This window comes from Podarcis filfolensis (genome assembly GCF_964270895.1).
Source record: "Podarcis filfolensis genome assembly, chromosome: 1".
Lineage (NCBI taxonomy): Eukaryota > Metazoa > Chordata > Lepidosauria > Squamata > Lacertidae > Podarcis > Podarcis filfolensis.
The window spans coordinates 93,040,368-93,059,583 of NC_139604.1; the positions used below are offsets into that span (position 1 = coordinate 93,040,368).

The 19,216-nt window shown below is 43.8% G+C and overlaps 1 protein-coding gene and 1 long non-coding RNA gene across 3 annotated transcripts in view; both read right to left on the bottom strand.

Annotated features, from left to right (window-relative positions):
- LOC310766305 overlaps positions 1-19,216 on the bottom strand; it is an 818,379-nt gene that overhangs the window by 263,507 nt on the left and 535,656 nt on the right. The gene's annotated exons all lie outside the window — the stretch shown is intronic.
- Positions 3,310-19,216, bottom strand: part of TYRO3 (TYRO3 protein tyrosine kinase) — a 63,996-nt gene continuing 48,089 nt past the window's right edge. For both annotated transcript variants that reach the window (XM_083612267.1, XM_083612268.1), the window contains exons 10-19: positions 19,031-19,160; positions 17,778-17,875; positions 16,126-16,221; positions 15,194-15,274; positions 14,393-14,485; positions 13,355-13,476; positions 12,270-12,379; positions 9,912-10,071; positions 8,235-8,371; positions 3,310-7,777 (exon numbers count right to left, since the gene is read on the bottom strand). In XM_083612267.1, coding sequence (XP_083468393.1) covers positions 7,402-7,777; positions 8,235-8,371; positions 9,912-10,071; positions 12,270-12,379; positions 13,355-13,476; positions 14,393-14,485; positions 15,194-15,274; positions 16,126-16,221; positions 17,778-17,875; positions 19,031-19,160 — 1,403 coding nt within the window. In that variant the 3' untranslated portion in view covers positions 3,310-7,401. The remainder of the gene's footprint in view (positions 7,778-8,234; positions 8,372-9,911; positions 10,072-12,269; positions 12,380-13,354; positions 13,477-14,392; positions 14,486-15,193; positions 15,275-16,125; positions 16,222-17,777; positions 17,876-19,030; positions 19,161-19,216) is intronic.

The window sequence follows — 19,216 nt, forward strand, 5'->3', positions numbered from 1 at the left end:
AGCATATGTATGTATGCGTATGTAACCCGAGGTACCACTGTACGTGAAGGATTTGCCACCTTCCATTCCATAATGGAAGAAGGCCCCCAGGTTAAAAAAAATAAAAAGTGAGTGTGAAACCACAATACAGTGGTACCTCAGGTTACATACACTTCAGGTTACAGACTCCGCTAACCCAGAAATAGTACCTCAGGTTAAGAACTTTGCTTCAGGATGAGAACAGAAATTGTGCTCCGGCGGCACAGTAGCAGCAGGAGGCCCCATTAGCTAAAGTGGTGCTTCAGGTTAAGAACAGTTTCAGGTTAAGAACAGACCTCCGGAATGAATTAAGTACTTAACCTGAGGTACCACTGTATATTAAAGTGGTCTGTGTATAGAGATTACCAATATTGAATGCTTATTACAAACATTTTGTACCATTCTAAGGAACCTTTCAGGGCAGCTTATAAAATTAAAATACAACAATTACAAATAAAATCTATTAATAATTAATTACAAACCAGCAGCACAAAGATAACCTAAAACAAATCACTGAGCATATGGTTCAGTGTCTTCTAGTAAAGGATGTTACCAGAGCTTATCTGGGCACAGATGAAAAGCAGTGTAGAAAATCTTCACTAGCCATTTCTCACACAGATGGATAACCAAATGTGGATTGTACAGAGGCAGTGGCCTATTTCAGAAATAAAGTGCAAGCAAATGTGATGTTTGAAGTTGTCCAATAAGTTGGCAGTGGAACATGTGAAAAGGATATAGGGGTCTTAGTAGAACACAAGCTTAACATGAGTCTACAGAGTGATGTAGCAGCAAAAAAAGCAAATGCTATACTTGACTGCATCAACAGACATCTAATGTCCTGATCAATGGAAGTAATATTACCCCTCTATTCAGTACCTGGAGTACTGTGCTCAGTACCTGAAATATACTCAGAGTCGAGAGTGGATTTCATGCTCTTTATTCAGCTCATAGTGGTGAGGAGGAATGGAAGTTCCCCCAGAAAGAATGTCTGCTTTATATACATTATTTACACAATGGCCCCCACGTGATTGGCTAATTCTGGGATTCTCCTGTAGGCCAATCAGGTTGCGGATTCATTTCCACCTGGAGCTGGATTGGGTGGCTCCTGTGGACCAATCATACTGCTGCATTCTGGATCCTATTGTTCTAGGACCAATCAGACTGCTACATTTTGGATCCTATTCAATTCAGTACATAACAGTACCAAATTTACAAATTTAAGAAGGTATTGACAAGCTGGAACGTGTGCAGAGGAGGGTGATGAAGGTGATCAAGGGTTTGGAAACCAAGCCTTATGAGGAAAGGTTGAGGGAGTTTGGTATGTTTAGCCTGGAAAAGAGGAGCCTGAGAGGAGCTGATAGCCACCTTCAAATATCTAAAGCAGGCTTCCGCAAACAGCCCTCCAGATGTTTTGAGACTACAATTCCCATCATCCCTGACCACTGGTCCTGCTAGCTAGGGATCATGGGAGTTGTAGGCCAAAAACAACTGGAGGGCCGAGTTTGAGGAAGCCTGCTCTAAAGGGCTGTCACATGGAAGATGGAGCAAGCTTGTCTTCTCCTCCGGAGGGTAGGACTCAAACCAATGGATTCAAGTTACAAGTAATACATCTGTGATAAGTACTGTAATACATCTTTTACACTTCTATTTTCTGAAGTATAAATAAAAACAAAAACAAATTTTTTTAAATTAACTCAACAATGCATTCCCAAGACTTGGGCTTAGTGCAATTGAAAACATTTTCTACTTCTCAAGAAAAATAAGCAAATTCAGAATATTTACAGCAGGGGATTTTTTTTTTACACCGGGGAGCCCTTTTGTATCTTTCATGAGTAACCCCCTGGGGGCTGCATGTCAATGGTAGGCGGAGCCAGATGCAAAAGTGGGTGGGGCTAGAGACAAAAGTGGGTAGAACAATGACTATGACTCTTGGTGTGTATGCTCCAGCGATGTAAAAGCGGCTACTACACCTCCTCCCTCCCTCAAATCTCCCTATCCAGGCAAGCAAGAGGCATTGAAAGACACATTTCAGTCAAGCAAAAGCACTCAAGAAAGGCACAGTTCAGAGCCAGTGAGGGCATGGTGTGGGGAAGAGTCCTGGAGGCCAGCTAGAGAGGACTAGAAGGCCACATGTGGCCCTCCAGGACTGAGGTTCCCCACCCAGCTTGACGGTGCCATTTAACAGCCCTTCCTTGTCTCTTGTTAAACAACCTCCACCTTTGTTTCTCGTTTCGTGTTCCTTGGGTGGCGGATAACAAAACGTAAGAGTCGATAAGTCAATTTTTGAAAGGACTTGGAAGTATCTTGACAGAAAGCCCCTCCATAGCATCCGTCTCAGGTCAAATATTCCACAACAGGAGCAGAGCCAGCCCAGTACATTTTGCTGCCTGAGGTGAAGAAGAATTTCATGCCCTGGTCAGGCTGTTGAATCTTATTTCAATACTGGCAATGGGATAGTACACTCTGTGGCACCTGAGGGCAGCAGGCAGGTTGTGGGGCCACAGAGCAGGCCACGAGGCATGCACAGCTCTGTCCTCCAAGAAGTGACAGCCAGGGGGCTGCTTCCCAGCACCAGCTGCCTGAAGCAATCGCCTCACTCTGTCGAATGGCAACACCGACTCTGATGAGGAAGTTTGGAGAAGTTGCTGGCATGAGACTTCACAAAGCAGTGCTTGATGAATGGTTTATAACAGGAAGAAAGGCTTCGGCAACTGCAGTGCTAAAGTAGTCCTGCATCATGAGAAAGCTGGTACACTTTTATCCTTCCCTTCAATTTTGCCGACTCAACCTTGAGAACAATGTTTTAAGCAGTAGTTTGATCTTGGGGGAGGGGATGCGGGTGGCGCTGTGGGTTAAACCACTGTGCTGCTTGGGCTTGCCAATTGAAAGGCCAGAAGTTCAAATCTCTGTGACGGGGTGAGCTCCCGTTGCTCAGTCCTTGCTCCTGCCAACCTAGTGGTTCAAAAGCAGGCCAAAAAGTGCAAGTAGATAAATAGGTACCGCTCCGGCGGGAAGGTAAACGGCGTTTCCGTGCGCTGCTCTGGTTTCGCCAGTCATGCCGGCCACATGACCTGGAAAAAACTGTCTGCGGAAGCAGACAAAAGCCGGCTACCTCGGCCTGTAAAGTGAGATGAGGGCCGCAACCCCAGAGTTGTTCGCGACTGGACTAAATTGTCAGGGGTCCCTTTACCTTTACCTTTGATCTTGGGAACAGTCAAGTTTGTTTCTATTTTGAACCTTTTAAAAAAGCAACGGTAAAGTGATGACATGAAGGGAATAAAAAGCAAGCACTAGGACACAGTACATAGTTTATTTTAAAAAAGCATAAAAACTAATGACATGCTTCAGAAAATTAGATTTTATATATACACTTGCTCTGCTTGCTAGGTGGCTGCTGCAGGAAACATAAGCTGCAATCTGATGCACATTTGTTTGGGAATGAATCCCACTGAACTCAAGAGACTTAATTCCGAATGAAAGAGGCACAAGTGGGAGCTGCAACAAAAGGTTACAGCATGGACTGCTTCTGTTTAGGGTTCTATCCCACCTCCCCACAGTCAAGCAGCATTCTAAGCCACTGAGCATGCTCAGGCCTCTTTAGGTCCCTCTTAGGTTTGTGTTCCCCTTCATTATTTTTGGTACTTCAAACTTTTAACCTGTTGATACTTCCCTCTTGTGAGTGGGTGATGCTGTTCTGATCACACAAGCAAAGACGCTCACTCTTGAATACTGGAACTAAAGGGTCAGTCTGTTAAACAACATGTTTCACACTGCTTGCTATGAGAGCACAGGTACGGTGAGAAGACAGCACTTGGTTAAGAACTATGTTCTCACCAGTCTCCTGTAAACATGTTTAGTAAACTTGAGGGAGGCAGGGCATAATATCTAACAAACTCCACTCGACACCCATGTTGAATTATTGCATAGGCCATTCATTGGGAAGGTTTCTGTAGGACAGTTGCTTTGACTGTCTTAATTCAGTCAGGTGAGTGTCCATAAAAATCCCAGGTCCAAACAACTGCAGTATGCTGCAGAATTTCCACGCTGGAAATTGCAAAATACTTATTTCACATATGCATTCAGACTCAAAAGTATAATTTGAAACTTGGGCTTCCATCACAATATTTTGTAGAGGAACTGGTGAGTTTTGTTAAGTAGATAGTGGAACTGTTCTAATGAAAATTTTTGATCCCCAATCTACTGCTTCATTCCAGAACACAGAATATGGCTTTCTCAGCATTGACTGCATAGAACCATTTTTAACTCATAAAACCATTTTTACCACCAGCACCACATCTATTACTTGCTTTTGGTAACATAGTCTTGTGATGATGGGAAACCCATATGCACACCAGATACCACGGGCAATAAAAGCATACCACTGATGATGTTTGCACAAATCTAGAACTTTCCCCCTAGCTCATGTGGTTTCATTATTATTATTATTATTATTATTATTATTATTATTAATTGAATTTGTATACTGCCCTTCACCCGCAGATCTCAGGGTAGTTCACAACCTAACAGATTTATTAATACGTGTAATATTTCTATGCTTGCTTTTCATGAAAACTTAATACAAACCATCGAACCTTTAGCCACTCCTTTGTTCACACAATCAGCATGGTTACTGTTGCATAAAAGGAGAGAACAGGGCCTAGTTCCAGCTGCATAGCTCGCCCCGCCCCTGTCCCCTGTTTCGTAGTCATGCTGAATGATGGTGCTAGAGACGGGGCAGAGATGGAAAAGCTTTGATGAGTTATTGACTCTGCAAAGTTCCTGGCACATGAGAGTGACCACTCCAGTCTTTTAACCATCTAGAAAGGCATATATGAACATTACTGGTTAACACCTGAAAGTGGTAAACGGGTTGTGAGAAGGGGCCTTGTCAGTGTCTCTCAGGAGGATCTGTTTGGTGGTTTGAATTCCAGTAATTCTAGATTACCTTGTTTCACAAGGGGCAGGAAGAAATGCAGCCTCAGTGAGCACTGAATGAAACAGCAAAAAAAGGAAAGCATGACCAAGGCAGTCTTAAGCATATCCGGCGCCGTGGTGCAAAGATCCCTCCGACGCCCCCCACCCTTTCCCAGAGTTGTCGACTTGTTGACCTTTTCCCAAGCCTCTGCGGCGGTCGCTCTCCTTCCGCGGAGGCTTGGGAAGGAAACTGCAGCCCGCCAGTCATATAGTTGGCGGGGCACAGCTGGCAGGCGTGCAGGGAAAGGGGAGGCCGCCGGCAAAGGCGCGCAGCTCCCCCACTCACTGTGGTGCCCCTGAGAGGCCAGCGCCCTGGTGCAACGCGCCAGTAAGCCCAATAGGAATGACGGCTCTAAGCATAACTAATAATGCAAACATATTATCAGTGGTATTCTCTTACCATGGGTGGAGTTTTGTTGTGCCAAAAGCCTCTAAGGCAGAGATGGGGAAGATTGTTGGAGAACTGTTCTCATAATCCGTGACCATTGACCCTACTGGCAGAGGCTGGTGGGAGTTAGGAATACAATAACATTGGGAAAGTCAACAGGTTCCCCATCTCTGCTATAAGAGACCTGCAGCCTGGAAACATATATAATACTAGGCATGATCCATCACCCCTGCTCCCACCGCTTTAATACCTATGGATTTCAACAGCAGAGAGCTACACATACGTTAAGCACTCTCATGGAAAAACCAGTTGGACCGAAAAATACTTAATTTAAAAATTGATGCACCCAATGCGATTCTGTGGCTGCATATTGAATACTGCTGCATCAGGGAATTTTTCTAACAGCCCAATAGGAAGAATTTAGGTTTGCTAAAAATTCAGGCAGCCATGGTAAGGTGTAATGCCCTAGGCATACCTTATGTTAGGAACAGCAAAATACAAAAACACTGACTGATTTACACATTGTCAAAGTAGTCTTCTTCTTCAAAGCGCATGTTATTCTTTTCAGTTATGATTAATCAAAACAGGCTTATTGGAAAAATGAGAGCTCAAAAATGAACATTTCCTTCTGTAAAGGTTACCAAAATACGTGAAGTTATGCTCCAATGCAGGTGAACCTCTGCAGGATGCTGGAACAACCTCTAATGAAGTAAGCCAGTGATTCTTAAAGTCTTTCTGACTGAAAACTACTTCTCTGCATGGAACGCATTCCATTGGTACCTACTGAGTTTTTCTGCTGATGTCAACTGAGCAATTTCCTTGCTGCAGCTAATATTAATTTTTTTAGGATAAAGTTTATAAAATAAACGTCTGTTTTTAATTTAAAGTTCTGCCTCTTACTATCATTATAGACCTCCTTTTCATAAATGCACTTTTTGTACTTTGTCCACACAGCGCTATCCTAGACGTGTCTGCTCAGAAGTAAGTCCCACTGAGTTCAGTGGGACTTATTCCTACATAGGTAAGTATGCTACTGCAGCCTTAGTATCAAATTTTCCCATGCGCTAACTGCTTGTCCTACACTGGTCTCTCAAAGTCTGTCTGAAGTTTGGTTTCGTCCGTATGCATTTGTCACCCTGTCATAGAGTTTTGCTGACAAGGCAACTGTGCGTACAACCAACTTCACGTCAAACATCGAAAAGCAAAGAAAGACAAGAAAACCCAGTCCTGCAGTGTGGGAGAAGGCCAACTCTGCAGGGAGATGTCAGAACAGCCTTCACCAACTTGGTGGCCTCTAGATGTTTTCTTCTACAAATCCCATCAGCTGCGCTGCCTGGCGCTGATAGGAACTGTAGCCAAAAAAGATCTGGAGGGTATCAGGCTGGCAAAAACCGTGCCCGCATGTTGCTGCTTAGCTGCCAGCCTTGAGGAATGCTTCCATCCAACAACCAAATACTGTAACAATCTGAGAAATGGCGCAAGATTTCTTCATGGTACAGAAGCAGCCAGTTTGAGAACCACTGAGGTAGACAAGAGGACTAGGTGGTACTGCTAAACTACTGTTCCCCCTCACGCCCTTAAATACTGTATCCATCAATAGCAGATCATTTCCCCACCACATGTGCTGGTCCCAATCTTCCTTGCTCAGAGCTGGAAAATCTTACCAAAAAAGAGAGCATGCTGAGTGGCACCCTGCTCAACTCCAATATTCCGTTATCAATTCGGTTGACAAACAGGCATTCGCTGGCTGTAAGTACAGACTAGGCCACTCCCACTGGATTTCATTTCACCATTGCAGGAAGTTAGTTTCAGAAGGCCAATAGGTGATAAAGATTTGTGGTCATTTTGAGCATGAGCCACAGCAACTCAAATAGCTGCAGAAGTAGCTCATTTTACAGCTACCTATGCTGGTTAAAAGCAGCCTACAACTGTCTTTGTAAAGCAGTACCAGATGATGATAAAAATGCACACATCTTATTGGAGGAGAGTGGAGTGTCATTTCCCCCCCTCTTCCTTTCAGGCTAACATCGTTTTGGTCCCATCTCCAAATCATAAAGAAGGCTCCTGGCTTCCCCCTCAGATGCGTCCGGATGCCTTTCGCTTTCAGCATCACTCCCAAGGCACAAGGGGCTCATGATGTAACGGTAGTCACTCGTGACAGTGGCAGCAGCTGCTCCTGCAATGTTCGCGTCACCGTCCAATGTTCCAAAGGGACAATCTGTTGAGGGGTCATTCCTGTAAGCTTCTTGTGGCTTCCCAATGTTGACATACAAGGGGTCCTGACTGGATGAGAGCAAAGACAGTCTGGCCAAGATCATTTCTAGTTGCAGTTTCAGGGCTCCGAAGCTGGGGCGTAGCTTAGGTTCTGAATGCCAGCATCTGCACATGAGATCGTAGCTGCATGACAAACAGAACAAAACAAAATGAGAAAAGAAGCACCTCGGGACAACCAAAGGCCGTGTAAGCTGCACTGGGAACATATATTTACATTTTAAAAATAAAAGCTGCATACCAGTGTGTGTTCCCTCTGCCCAGTGGAACACAGTGGTTAAACAGATTTCTGTTTTGATTGCAAAATACATTTTCAAAAGCACATTGGCAAAAGCACATTGAAGGCAAGCTGAACAGTATCAAAATAATATGGAAGAATCTCTATTAAATCATGCAACCCACCCCTCTGTCCATTAAGAAAGCATTCTCTACAATGGGGACAGCCCAATGGGACTTCCTCCTATCTGAGCTAGCCCAAAGTATGGCTGTATTTTTGTGGAACTTCTGCTTATCATAGTGTGGTCTGCACTGTAGAAGAAAATGTTCATGTTTGGAAAACCAGATGGCTTAATAAACTACTCACACATCTTCCAAGCACTCCAGGGGCTGTTTCAGTCTGTTTCCACTGATGAGGTAGTTGTAAATTTCTGCATTCTCAATGCCTGCATAAGGAGTTTGCCCCCGCGTCACAATTTCCCACATTGTCACACCAAATGCCCACTGAAATACAGTAGGGGAGGGGGGAAATAATAGTTAAACAAATGGGAGAAACATATTTAAAAACAATTTCAGGAGAAGAAACATGATTGGAATATCAGTCGTCTTTTTTTCAGCCTTGCTCCCAGTATAATCGGACAGAGATGATTCCTGGATTTCCTGTTCCAGTGCAGTTCAGTCTGAGTGCTTTCAGTCATAATTTTCTATCTTTCCTCCTTCTGTAAATAATCCTAAATAATATTAAAAGCGGTTCTTTACCTGCACAAACTGAGTATCATTTTAACAGGCCCAGAAAAGACAACTAACTCCTAATAGGTATGTAACTCATTGCTTTTTAAAATCCAGTTGTTAATGAACACAAACATCCCTCTTCAGCCGAGGACTACCACAACATTACACTAGAGGGGGCAGTCTTCTTTTCGCAGAGCAATCAAGCTGTATTAACAAAATGTGATATTTGTATCCTTACATGGGAGCTCAGGGTAGCATACAATATGACAATCAGTCATCTTTCTCAGTAATCGCACCATTTAAGAACGGTGCGAATCGTATTGTGACATCTCCGGAAGCTGCACAGAAAACCAAGTTATAATGGGCAGCATACAAATGTAAGAAATGCGTTCTTTCGTTCTTTCCGTTATGTGTGCGTGTTGGGGATCAATGGGCAGGAGAGGGCTATTCTTTATGGGCTTCCCAGAAGCATCTGGTTGGCCACTGTGAGAAACGAGATGCTAGGCTAAATAGATCTTTGGTCTGATCCAGCAGGGTTCTTCTTCAGTTCATAGAAAAAATGATGTTCCCCACGGAACACTGTGCCTCTGGCCCACCGTCTAGTTCCCATGACTCAGTGTTCTCCACTTCCCTCCCTTTCCGCTGTTGTTTCCCTAGCGTCAAAAGCACCATGTGTGCCCTGATGACACGATATAAAGAACAGTAACAACTCTGCAAACGCTTCTTTTGTTTCATGCTGCTTTACGTTTCAGAGCTCCGTCACAGCCCTGGTGACGTGCAAGGCACTTTCACACGCACACCACACTTCGATTTTGCAAAATTGCCAGCATTGGCTTTGGACTGAGAAGCGTGATGGTCCCTCATCACAGGCAAATGGCACAGAAAGCAGCTTGGCCAGCCCTATGCTTGGCACTGGGAAATGTGGAGCACAAACGTTGTGTGATATTAGCCCAGGGCTTCCAAGGTGCTTTGCTCAGTGTTTCCCAGTGCCAAGCATAGGGGTGGCCAAGTTGCTTTCTGCAGGGATTGCCTGTGCAATTGAGCCTCCCAGTTTCCATATACATATCCCTTGCCCACAGCTGACATCACATTTGGGGCAGGTGAGTGTGGCTTGGGAGAAATGGCCTGGCAGGCCAAACGGAGACCTGTGCCAGGCCAAATTTGGCCTGGCAGGCTGGAGGTCCCCACCCCGTCTTATGCCTGGATAAATGTGATCGTCTTTAAGGTGCCACAAGAATCTTCATGGTTTTTGCAGCAACAGAATTTGTAGGTAGGGAAACAGGCGCTCGTGGGAAGAGCAAAGAAGGCTCACCACATCACTATGTGTTGTGTAGAGATTGTCCGCCAGGCTTTCCAGTGCAAGCCACTTGACTGGCAGCTTGGAGGCACAGCCCTGGCGGTAATAGTCTCCACTATAGATTTTCTTTGAAAGCCCAAAATCAGCAACGCACACGTTCATGTATTCATCCAACCTAAAGGAAACAAAATAGAAGAAGAAAAGAATTCAAGCAACTTGGCATACGCAGGAAGAAAACAGCAAGTGCAGGTTTCTCCTTCAAACACTACCACCTTCCCTGGCTTGAGAGTCTCACAAGGCTAAGTATGCTTAAGACTATTGGTGAACCTGAGTCATCAGCAGCTAACACCTGCTGAGTAGTCGGCATGACTGGTAGTCTCCCAGCTGTTTACCTTAGGAAGTGAGCTACCTATGTCTAAAGGCCATAGGGCATAGCTCAGTGGAAAAGCAGCTGCCTTGCATGCAGAAGGCCCCAGCCTCAATCCCTGGCATCTCCAGGTAAGGTTGGGAGACACTCCTGCCTGGACAGCCACTGCCAGTCAGTGTAGACAACGCAGAGCTAGATGAACCAATGGTCTGCCTCAGTAGAAGGCACCTTCCTATGTGACAGGGAGAGGATGCTGGTTTCAAACAGCTTGCCTCCTTCAAGGAGGAGTGAGAAGAAGCAGGAGAGCCACCAGCTCTTGAAGGGCCCAACAGGCCCCTTCCCCATCCTTCCCAGCAGCTCCTCAAAGACCTGCACACATCCCCTGAGAGGAAGGCTGAAGAGGCCACTGATATCATGAGAAATACCCATGACAATAGCAGAATGGTATCCAAGCATATGTCTGTGTAACAAAGTTGCTATAGATTTTTCCAGTTGCTCCACTTATCTAACTGGTCTAAATTTTCTAAACACCTCTCCAGACAATGTTGCCAAAGAGATTTCAAAAAAAAGAAAAAGATGAAGTGCTATATGCATACTAATATCCGTACCATAATATCCAATCCCCACAGAATGGGATAGGAGGAAGAAGAGGGTTTCTGCTTAGGAACAGCCAAACACAACTCATCCTTATGGTCTTCCAGACTTGCTTCTGACACTTTCATGGCTCTGTTTGATTTTGATCTGCCTCGTCTCAGTAAAAATAAAGCCCTATCAGTGGAGCCCTGTGCAAGGATTTCTGCTTATGCAACAGGGCTCCCTGAAAAAATAAGTCTTGGGGGGGGGTCATGAGAATCCCGCCCCAAGAACAATATTCAGGGGAGGGGGATTCTTCCATCTGGCAAACTAAAATGCTTCTGCAGAGGGAACATTTGTCACAGCGTGATTCTGAATTCTACCCATGTTTTGAATTTTATATTGTGTTACACTTTTGAAAATTGTTTGCCACTTAAGAGAGATTTTTCTTTTGATTGAGAGGTATATACATTTGCTAAATAAAATAAACAATAAATAAAATTTGAGGCGGGGGGTAGCTTTTTCCTTTATGTATCTTTCTTTAAAAAAATAAAATTTATCCTCTCCTGCAAGCCTTCCCACATTTTCCTTTGTTGAAACATTTCTCCTTGCCTTGTCTTTCTGAGTCAATGTCACCACCTTCCTGAAATGGTGGGCAGTCTAAGAGATGGGTTATATGAGCTCGCTGCTTGTCTTTTTGGTTAGTCACATCTAAGAACTTCAACAGGTACACACCCACAGGGAATATATTGGGGGCGGGGACTGACAAAATGGCACAGGTTCAGGCTGGGGAGTTGGGAAGGTGTGAGGCTCATGCCATGGAGAAGTGTGAAAGATCCATGATATTAGCGCAGGGAAGGGAAGTTTGTGGCCTTTCAGATGATATTGGACTCCAACTCCTATCAGCCCCAGCCAGCATGGCCAGTGGCCAGGGACGATGGGGGCTGGAGTCAAGTAATATATTTTTATTTAATGTTATTTTTACTGTTGTTAGCCACTCTGAGCCCAGCTTTGGCTGGGGAGGGCGGGATATAAATATTATTATTATTATTATTATTATTATTATTATTATTATTATTGACAGCCAAAAGTTCCCCATCCAATCATTTTCAGATCACTCATGTGGCGTTGGAAGGGAGGCAAATCTCATTTTCCTTGTCAACTCAAAATACTAGTCCGAATGTTGGTAAATTGCAACTTTCCTACAATGGATGCATTAGCAGCAGGCAATGTTGTTTGGATCTCCTGCAAGAGCTCAGCAATCAATGAATTGTTTCATTGTTCACAAAGGCTCTCCATGACCTAGTTTCCTTCATGGACATAGCCAGCTGCAGCCACACCTGGGAAGCCTTGGGCTTTCCCAACTGACCTTTTCTGTTTCTCTTAATCTCTGCAAATGCTTCAGTTAACCAATAAGGACTTTGTGGACTTACATGCAGTTCCGAGCAGCAAGGTCTCTGTGGATGAAGTTTTTGGAGCTCAGGTACTCCATGCCACTAGCAATGTCAATCATAAACTTCAAGAGTGTCTGAAGAGGCAGGTTCTGCAGAAAAAAAGAACAGTTATTAAACGTGCAATTATTGGACAAACTACAAATGTTTCGCCATGCTATGTTCAGGCATTTCCCCATTCGTTATCAACTCCAGAGATGACAAACTCTGATTAGAAGAGCCAGGCTGAATCTAGACACATCAAAGAAGTGTTTCAGTTAAATGTGTTGCAAACTTTGTATGAGAAATTGGGTTAGGAAAAATGGAACTCCACAGTGCCATCCAGAATGCATAAACAACGTATAAAAAGCGTTTTTTCTTTGCCAATGTAGCTGAGTCCCCAGTCCAAAGGACTATATAATTTAAATAAACTTACTGGCTAGCTCCAATCTAACTACATGCCCCTCTGGGCATCCTTTTATTGTGCAAGCATGATTATTTGTGCTCATCGTGAGTTTGTGCCAATTGCATGGGATCCCACACTCAATACCATTTGCCCCTGCAAAGGTTTCAGGGCAGGCATTCTGTTTTGTTTCCAATCAGTGCACTTCACATACCTTCCTGCTGAAATCCTGTAACTTCTTATATCACAAATGTTCTGGTGGTTTAATCACCCTGCTTTTGTTGCACTGTAGTTCCCAACAACAGTGCAAAAAACTTAGGGGAAGCAACACAGAACAACTAATAAAGCAGAATGGTGTACAGACAGCCTAGTATAAGGCCACAACTAATGCACTGTTACCTCATCCATTGCATTTAATAAATGTTGCAGAACACAACTGCAAACACACACACACACCAGTCTGGAGGTGCCCTGGATGAGCTTTACATGTTTATATGCTGAGCAATGAACAAAGCTTGTAATTTGTCTTCAACTGACAGCAAAAAGTAGAATGCCTGAACTTAATGTAGGGTATAATAAGTCTTCCCCAATACAAGAAGATGCTTAGTGTACATTCAACAAATAAAGACGTGTGACTTTCCAATTAATTCTCCTTTGAGAGATTTGGTACGAGAGAGAATCTTACAAAAGGGTTTTCTCCAATCCGGGACATCAGTAGAAAAGAGTGAAGGTCTCCATGCTTCATGAACGGAAGGATAACCATTGGGATTGGAAGCCGGCCTTTAGGCCGATTGCGCAAGCTGACTCCTGATACGAGAGAAGAAAAGAGCAACTAGCAAGTATAGTCATCCCTGATCACCTGCCCAAGCCTACTGCCTTCCAGATGTTTTGGACTACAGCTTCTATCGTCCCTGACCATTGGCCTACTAAGTGGGGCTGGTGCAAGTTTCAGTCCAAAACATCTGGAGAGCACCGGATTGTACTCCTTTGTTCATAATCTGCTAAAAATATATTGCTATTTTTTCTGGAGGGCTGAATGTCTAAATCTTTGGTCTGATCCAGCCCCTGCGTTCAGTGATATCGATTTTTATTTACTACACAAGAATGTGTAAGCATTAAGGCGTTTCCAGATGTTGATCATTCTCCTCTAAGGAGTTATCAGAAAAAGCTCTGCGCTTTACAGTGTCATATAGTATAAATCCCAAAAAGGGCTTTTTTCTTCCTTCCCTTGAAACCAGGAACACCCCATTTAACGCAACATGATAGAGTGTGCTCCGAGGTCCCATTTCTTAACCTGCTCACCTAATGCATCTCTGTCTGATATATAATGTATGATATATAATGTTTATTTGTTGGCGAAATGAGTGTCGGGGAAGAGAAGCAGTGTACTGTTACGAGCATTTGGAATGCGAGAGCGTGTAAGTTCTCAGAGAATTTATACTGTATCAAAACAGGGCAGTACATGACTTTACTGCTGCCATCTCCCAGTTTAGCACTGCCTGCTTCACAGCTAGGAATGGCTAGCATGGTGGGGTGGTGCCACAGAGCCACTCTCCCGCCACTTGCATGACTGTTGCTAATTGGGATGGTGCAAGGGCAGTGTGCCCATGCCCTGCTGCCCTTGCTGCTGGTAAGTGGCCGTGACAGCAGTGTCAGGAACTGCTGCGTACAGGAGCTGTGAAATACGCTTTCGGTGCTAAATACAAGATGCAAAAGAGCTCACCAATCAGTTTAGTAACGTGTGGATGGTCAAACTCTTTCATGCAGGCAGCTTCCCTCAGGAATTCCTCGATGTCATTTGAGGTGAAGATATCCGCTACAATAAAAGAAAAGATTGCTGAGGTTTCCTTTTGAACTAGGTGGGGGTAACTTCCAAGGAAATAAGCAGAAAAGTTAGAGCTCCTAGAAGCATTGGCCACCCTTTATTAAACGTTTCCACTGAGAAGCATACAGACACACTTTATATACCTATTTAACAAGATTCATATAATGTAGTAGGACAAAAGAGCTCTAACTGGGTTTACAAGACTGTCTAAAATATTTATATAGAATACCATTTTTTTAAAAAACCTGTAGCCACATCCACCACATACATTTAAAACATTCTTATTCCACTTTAAGAGTCATGACTTACCTGCAAAGAATCCTAGGAAATGTAGTTCGTTAAGGGAATGGAGAGTTGTTAGGAGACCCTAAATGAACCACAGTTTCCAGGATTCTTGGGGGCAGGCAGCATTTTACCTGGAGATGCTGGGGATTGGGTTATTGTTATTGTTTTGTTTGTTATTTTGGTATGTATTTCTGCGGTTTAATTTTGTAATCTACCCTGTGATCCTTGGATGAAGGGAGGTATATGAATTTGATAAATATTAAAATAAGATAAAAATTGAATCCGGCACCTTTTGTATGCAAAACACATGCTCTCCCACTAAACTATGGACCCTTCCAAGGATCACAGGCATAGTAAGATGTGTAGTGACATTGAGGCACTGGGAACATTTCAGGGACCCTAGATATTACTCACCTTTGAGCATTTTCACCGCAACCTTCTGGAGAGAGCCATCAGGCAGCTTCAACTGACCCTCTCTTACAGACCCAAATTCCCCTAATAAGGATCACAAGAAGAGAACAAGGTAACATTAAGCATAGTGCAACTGATTTTTAATCCAAGGGGCCATTAAGGATGGAGTGGTTAGATAGAGGGTCAATGAAACACCTGCTGGAATGATTTTCAAAGATGTAAGTGGGCAATATCACACTGAAATTCAAATCTACTCTTTCTTTCTCTCTCTCTCTCTCTCTTTTCTGGAAATATAGACAATTAAGAGCCAGCGGGAACTTAGGGCATAATTCAACCAAAGTCAGCCAAAATCAATGGAAGTTAGAAGAGCTCAGTTTTGGCTGCATTGTGCCTCTGGTTCTTTACCAGGCAATGAAATACTGAATGGTGGACAAGGACATGGTGGACAAGCAGTAAGCTAGAGCAGTCATCTCCTTTAAACCTTTCTTCAACTTTAGCCCTGGCTCTTATTGCTTTCCCCTTACAACCTTTCTGCTCTCTGTTTACCTCCCGTTCATCTCCTTCTTTTTCATATATTTTACAAAATACTCTCTACCTTTTCCTTTGCGGAATCTCTTCCCTTATTTGACTTCTCAAGTTCCCAGGGTACCTCAAACTGCCAACCATAGCTCTACACTGCTTTTATTGGGCAGGCTAAAGGATATACAGAATTATTGTTAAGACCCAGATAAAAGATAGCTTCTAGCCACATTGGGATTAATCCCAACAATGCAAGGGTGCAGAAAATGTGGTCCTCCAGAGGTTGCTGGGCTACACCTCTCATCATCCAAGGCCCATTGGGCAAGCCTGCTAGGACTGATGAAAGTTGGGAGTACAACAATATATGGATGGCCACGAGTTCCCCAACCCTGGTCCAGGCTCTGGTTCACACTCACCTTTGCCTAGCATTCTTCCTAGAGTAAACTGTTGCTCCTGGATCAAGACATCTTTCAGTTTGGTCTTCAAGTCATCACTGATACCTATACTGTCCACTGGAGAAACAAGAGAGATAGAAAAAGGGGCATGTAAGCACAGAATCTCAGTAAACCTGTTGCTATTCCCTAGAATCACGAGGTTTCCAGATGGTGTTGAATAAGACACCGACTTTGAAAGATGCTCAGCCTTTCTACTCAGAGAGGATGTTCCTCTCTGGTACTGGGATGGGGAACCTGTGGTCCTCCATATGTTGTTGGACTCAAATTCCCACCAGCCTCAGCCAACATGACTACAGGTTAGTAATAATGAAAGCTGAAGTCCAGTTAACATCTGGTTTCCCGCCTCTGGGCTACTTGTATGTTCACGATTGCTGCGACAGCAATTCCCCTTTCTAGTCTTATGAAATATGAGATGCTTCAAACTTCCAGAATTATTTCCTTGCTTTGCACCACCGCCCAGTGCTAAAGTTTCAGAGAATTTCTCTTAAACAGCTAACAGGAAATAAGAACAGTTTAAGCAGCAAAAATGAATCAGACTTGCACCAGTCCGTTTGACAGACGGCCAATTGAGAAGCAAACTGTGGGTGATAAATCACAGCTGTTTGGAAACCATTAGATCTTTGAAGTTGTGGATTATCTGAACTTTCACTTGAGGTATATTATAAAAGCTATTTTGTTCACTTAAGGTTTAAATTCCATATCTAGGTCGTGTCTAAGGGATGTCTAAGTTGCTAACAAAAAATAAAACCAGTTAATACACTTTAAATGCTATATCAGCAGCAACCAAACCAAGATAAACTCAAGTAACATTAATTAAATGTCTGTATGAATAAGAAATGTTAATCAGTCTCCAAAAAGTGGCAAAAGAAGACCTCGGAAGCTTACTCATATAAGGTATTTCACAACATGGCTACCAAAACTAAAAAGTTGATGGTCCTTGAAGCCAGTCCTATATGCAACAGACCATGGTAATTAAAGGAGAGTTGCCCTCATTTATCTTGGATGTTGGGAAACTTATGAGAGACGAGGCTTCTTAGTATTGCAGTACAGTACATCTTGATAACTTAAACAATTTGTGAAATCTAGGGCCACAATTATATGCGTGTTTATTTGGAGGTTAGCCGCACTGAAATCAATGAGACATGAAACTCAATCCTAGCCACACTTACTTGGAAGTAAGGCCCATTTTGGTCAATAGGGCTTACTCCCTAGTTAATGTGTGTGTGTCATTTTGCTTCTAAACCATAGTTCAGATTAGGCTAGAGAAGGAAAATATTCCCTTGCCTCCATCTCAGTCCAGCAATGTATGATTTGCCTGCTGAAGAAGTCAATATACAAATTGCAGAGTTAGATAGGGGATTTTGACTATAGTATCTCGGTGGATTTCAAAGTTACTTCTGAGGCAAGATGAGTCTTTTGTCAAAATCTGTCAGTGAGATCACTGTGTTCCTTTCTTAGTGCCTGCATGAGGAACGTTTAGTGTCTGACAGAAATAATGAGAAAATTTTGAATGGAGTAGCAGGGGAGAAAATAGCAGTTTGCCCTGAGAGCCTTGGAAACTCATCGGATCAATGGGATCTGTAGTAAAGAATCACTCAGAACATTTTACCTACATGTTGCCTCAATAAGCTCTGGGCCTTCTCTGTTGAAAGATCTCACCGCTCTGAAATGGACGACTGGATCCCCTCCCACCACACTGCCAAAGGCATGACTAAAAGAAGCAAAAAGGAGCAAAATGAAAATCTCATTACCGAACTATTACTGGAGTGCTACAAAGGTGCATTGTTATTCCACATACATATACAACAGCTTAGAAACTCTCTGAATTTCCAACCATTTCATCTTAGTGATGATGTGCAAAAGGTCTGAGCTCCTTGGGCAGGCCCTTCCAGCCTCAGGTTTTCCAAAGGCTTCAGGAATGAAGAGGAGCACGGGAACAGTATCCACCCCAGCAATAAAGGAAGCTGCTTTATACTGAATACCAGGCCATTGGTACACTGTACTCAGTATTGTCTACAATGACTAACTGACAGCACCTCTTCATGGTTTCAGACTGGAGCAGGCTTCCTCAACCTCGGCCCTCCAGATGTTTTTGGCCTACAACTCCCATGATCCCTAGCTAGCAGGACCAGTGGTCAGGGATGATGGGAATTGTAGTCTCAAAAACATCTGGAGGGCCGAGGATGAGGTAGCCTGGACTGGAGCCTTCCCAGCCAGGTCTGGAGATGCTGGAGATTGAGCTTGCATGCAAAAGAGATGCTCTACCACTGAATTATAATTGCATACAGAGTTCTGTGAGCTGTGTTTCTTTATCTCTCTGTATTCCTTTGTGTGGTGTTCTACCACTGAGCTACAGCAAGAAACACTGGGCCTACTGAAGCACCCACAATGCTGCTCGTTCTTGTCCAGGTTGCCAATACAGCTCCCTCTCTTCCCCTTATTCCTCCTCCCTCTACTGTCTCTAACAGCAAACTGTAGCATGATCAGAGCAGAGCAAGCTATATTGGCCAGCTGTGATGCATTATCAGGCCAATGATGGGTAGCCATGTCCCTCCAGATGTTGCTAGACTGCAATGCCCATCATCCTTGACAACTGGCCATGCTGGCTGGGACTGATGGGATTTGGAGACCAACAACATGGGGAGGACTGCAGGCTCCCTATCCTTGTGTTAGCCACTGCCACAGGCCATGGCACTTCCTTCTTGCCCTGTTCAGTTTTCCTGCTCTAAAAGTCAGCTCCACTTTGTAAATAGGGGAGGTTTTCCTCAATCCGACCTGGGTTGCTACATAGTTATGGGCAACCCTGTGATGCAATGTGGTTGCATTAATGCATCCAGATTAAGAGATGATGATGACAAGAACTTGCCCAAAGCGAGTTTCTTTTCTTCTTTTCCGCAGCAGGATCAGTGCCAAGGCAACTGCTGTGACGAGTGCAGTAAGAATGCCTAATACTACAGGGACCCAGGATGTGCCATAGGGAGGTTGTCTCTGTCCTCCTGTGTACAAAAGAAATCCTCAGTGAGACAGTAGGAAATCACATTTAGAAAATTGC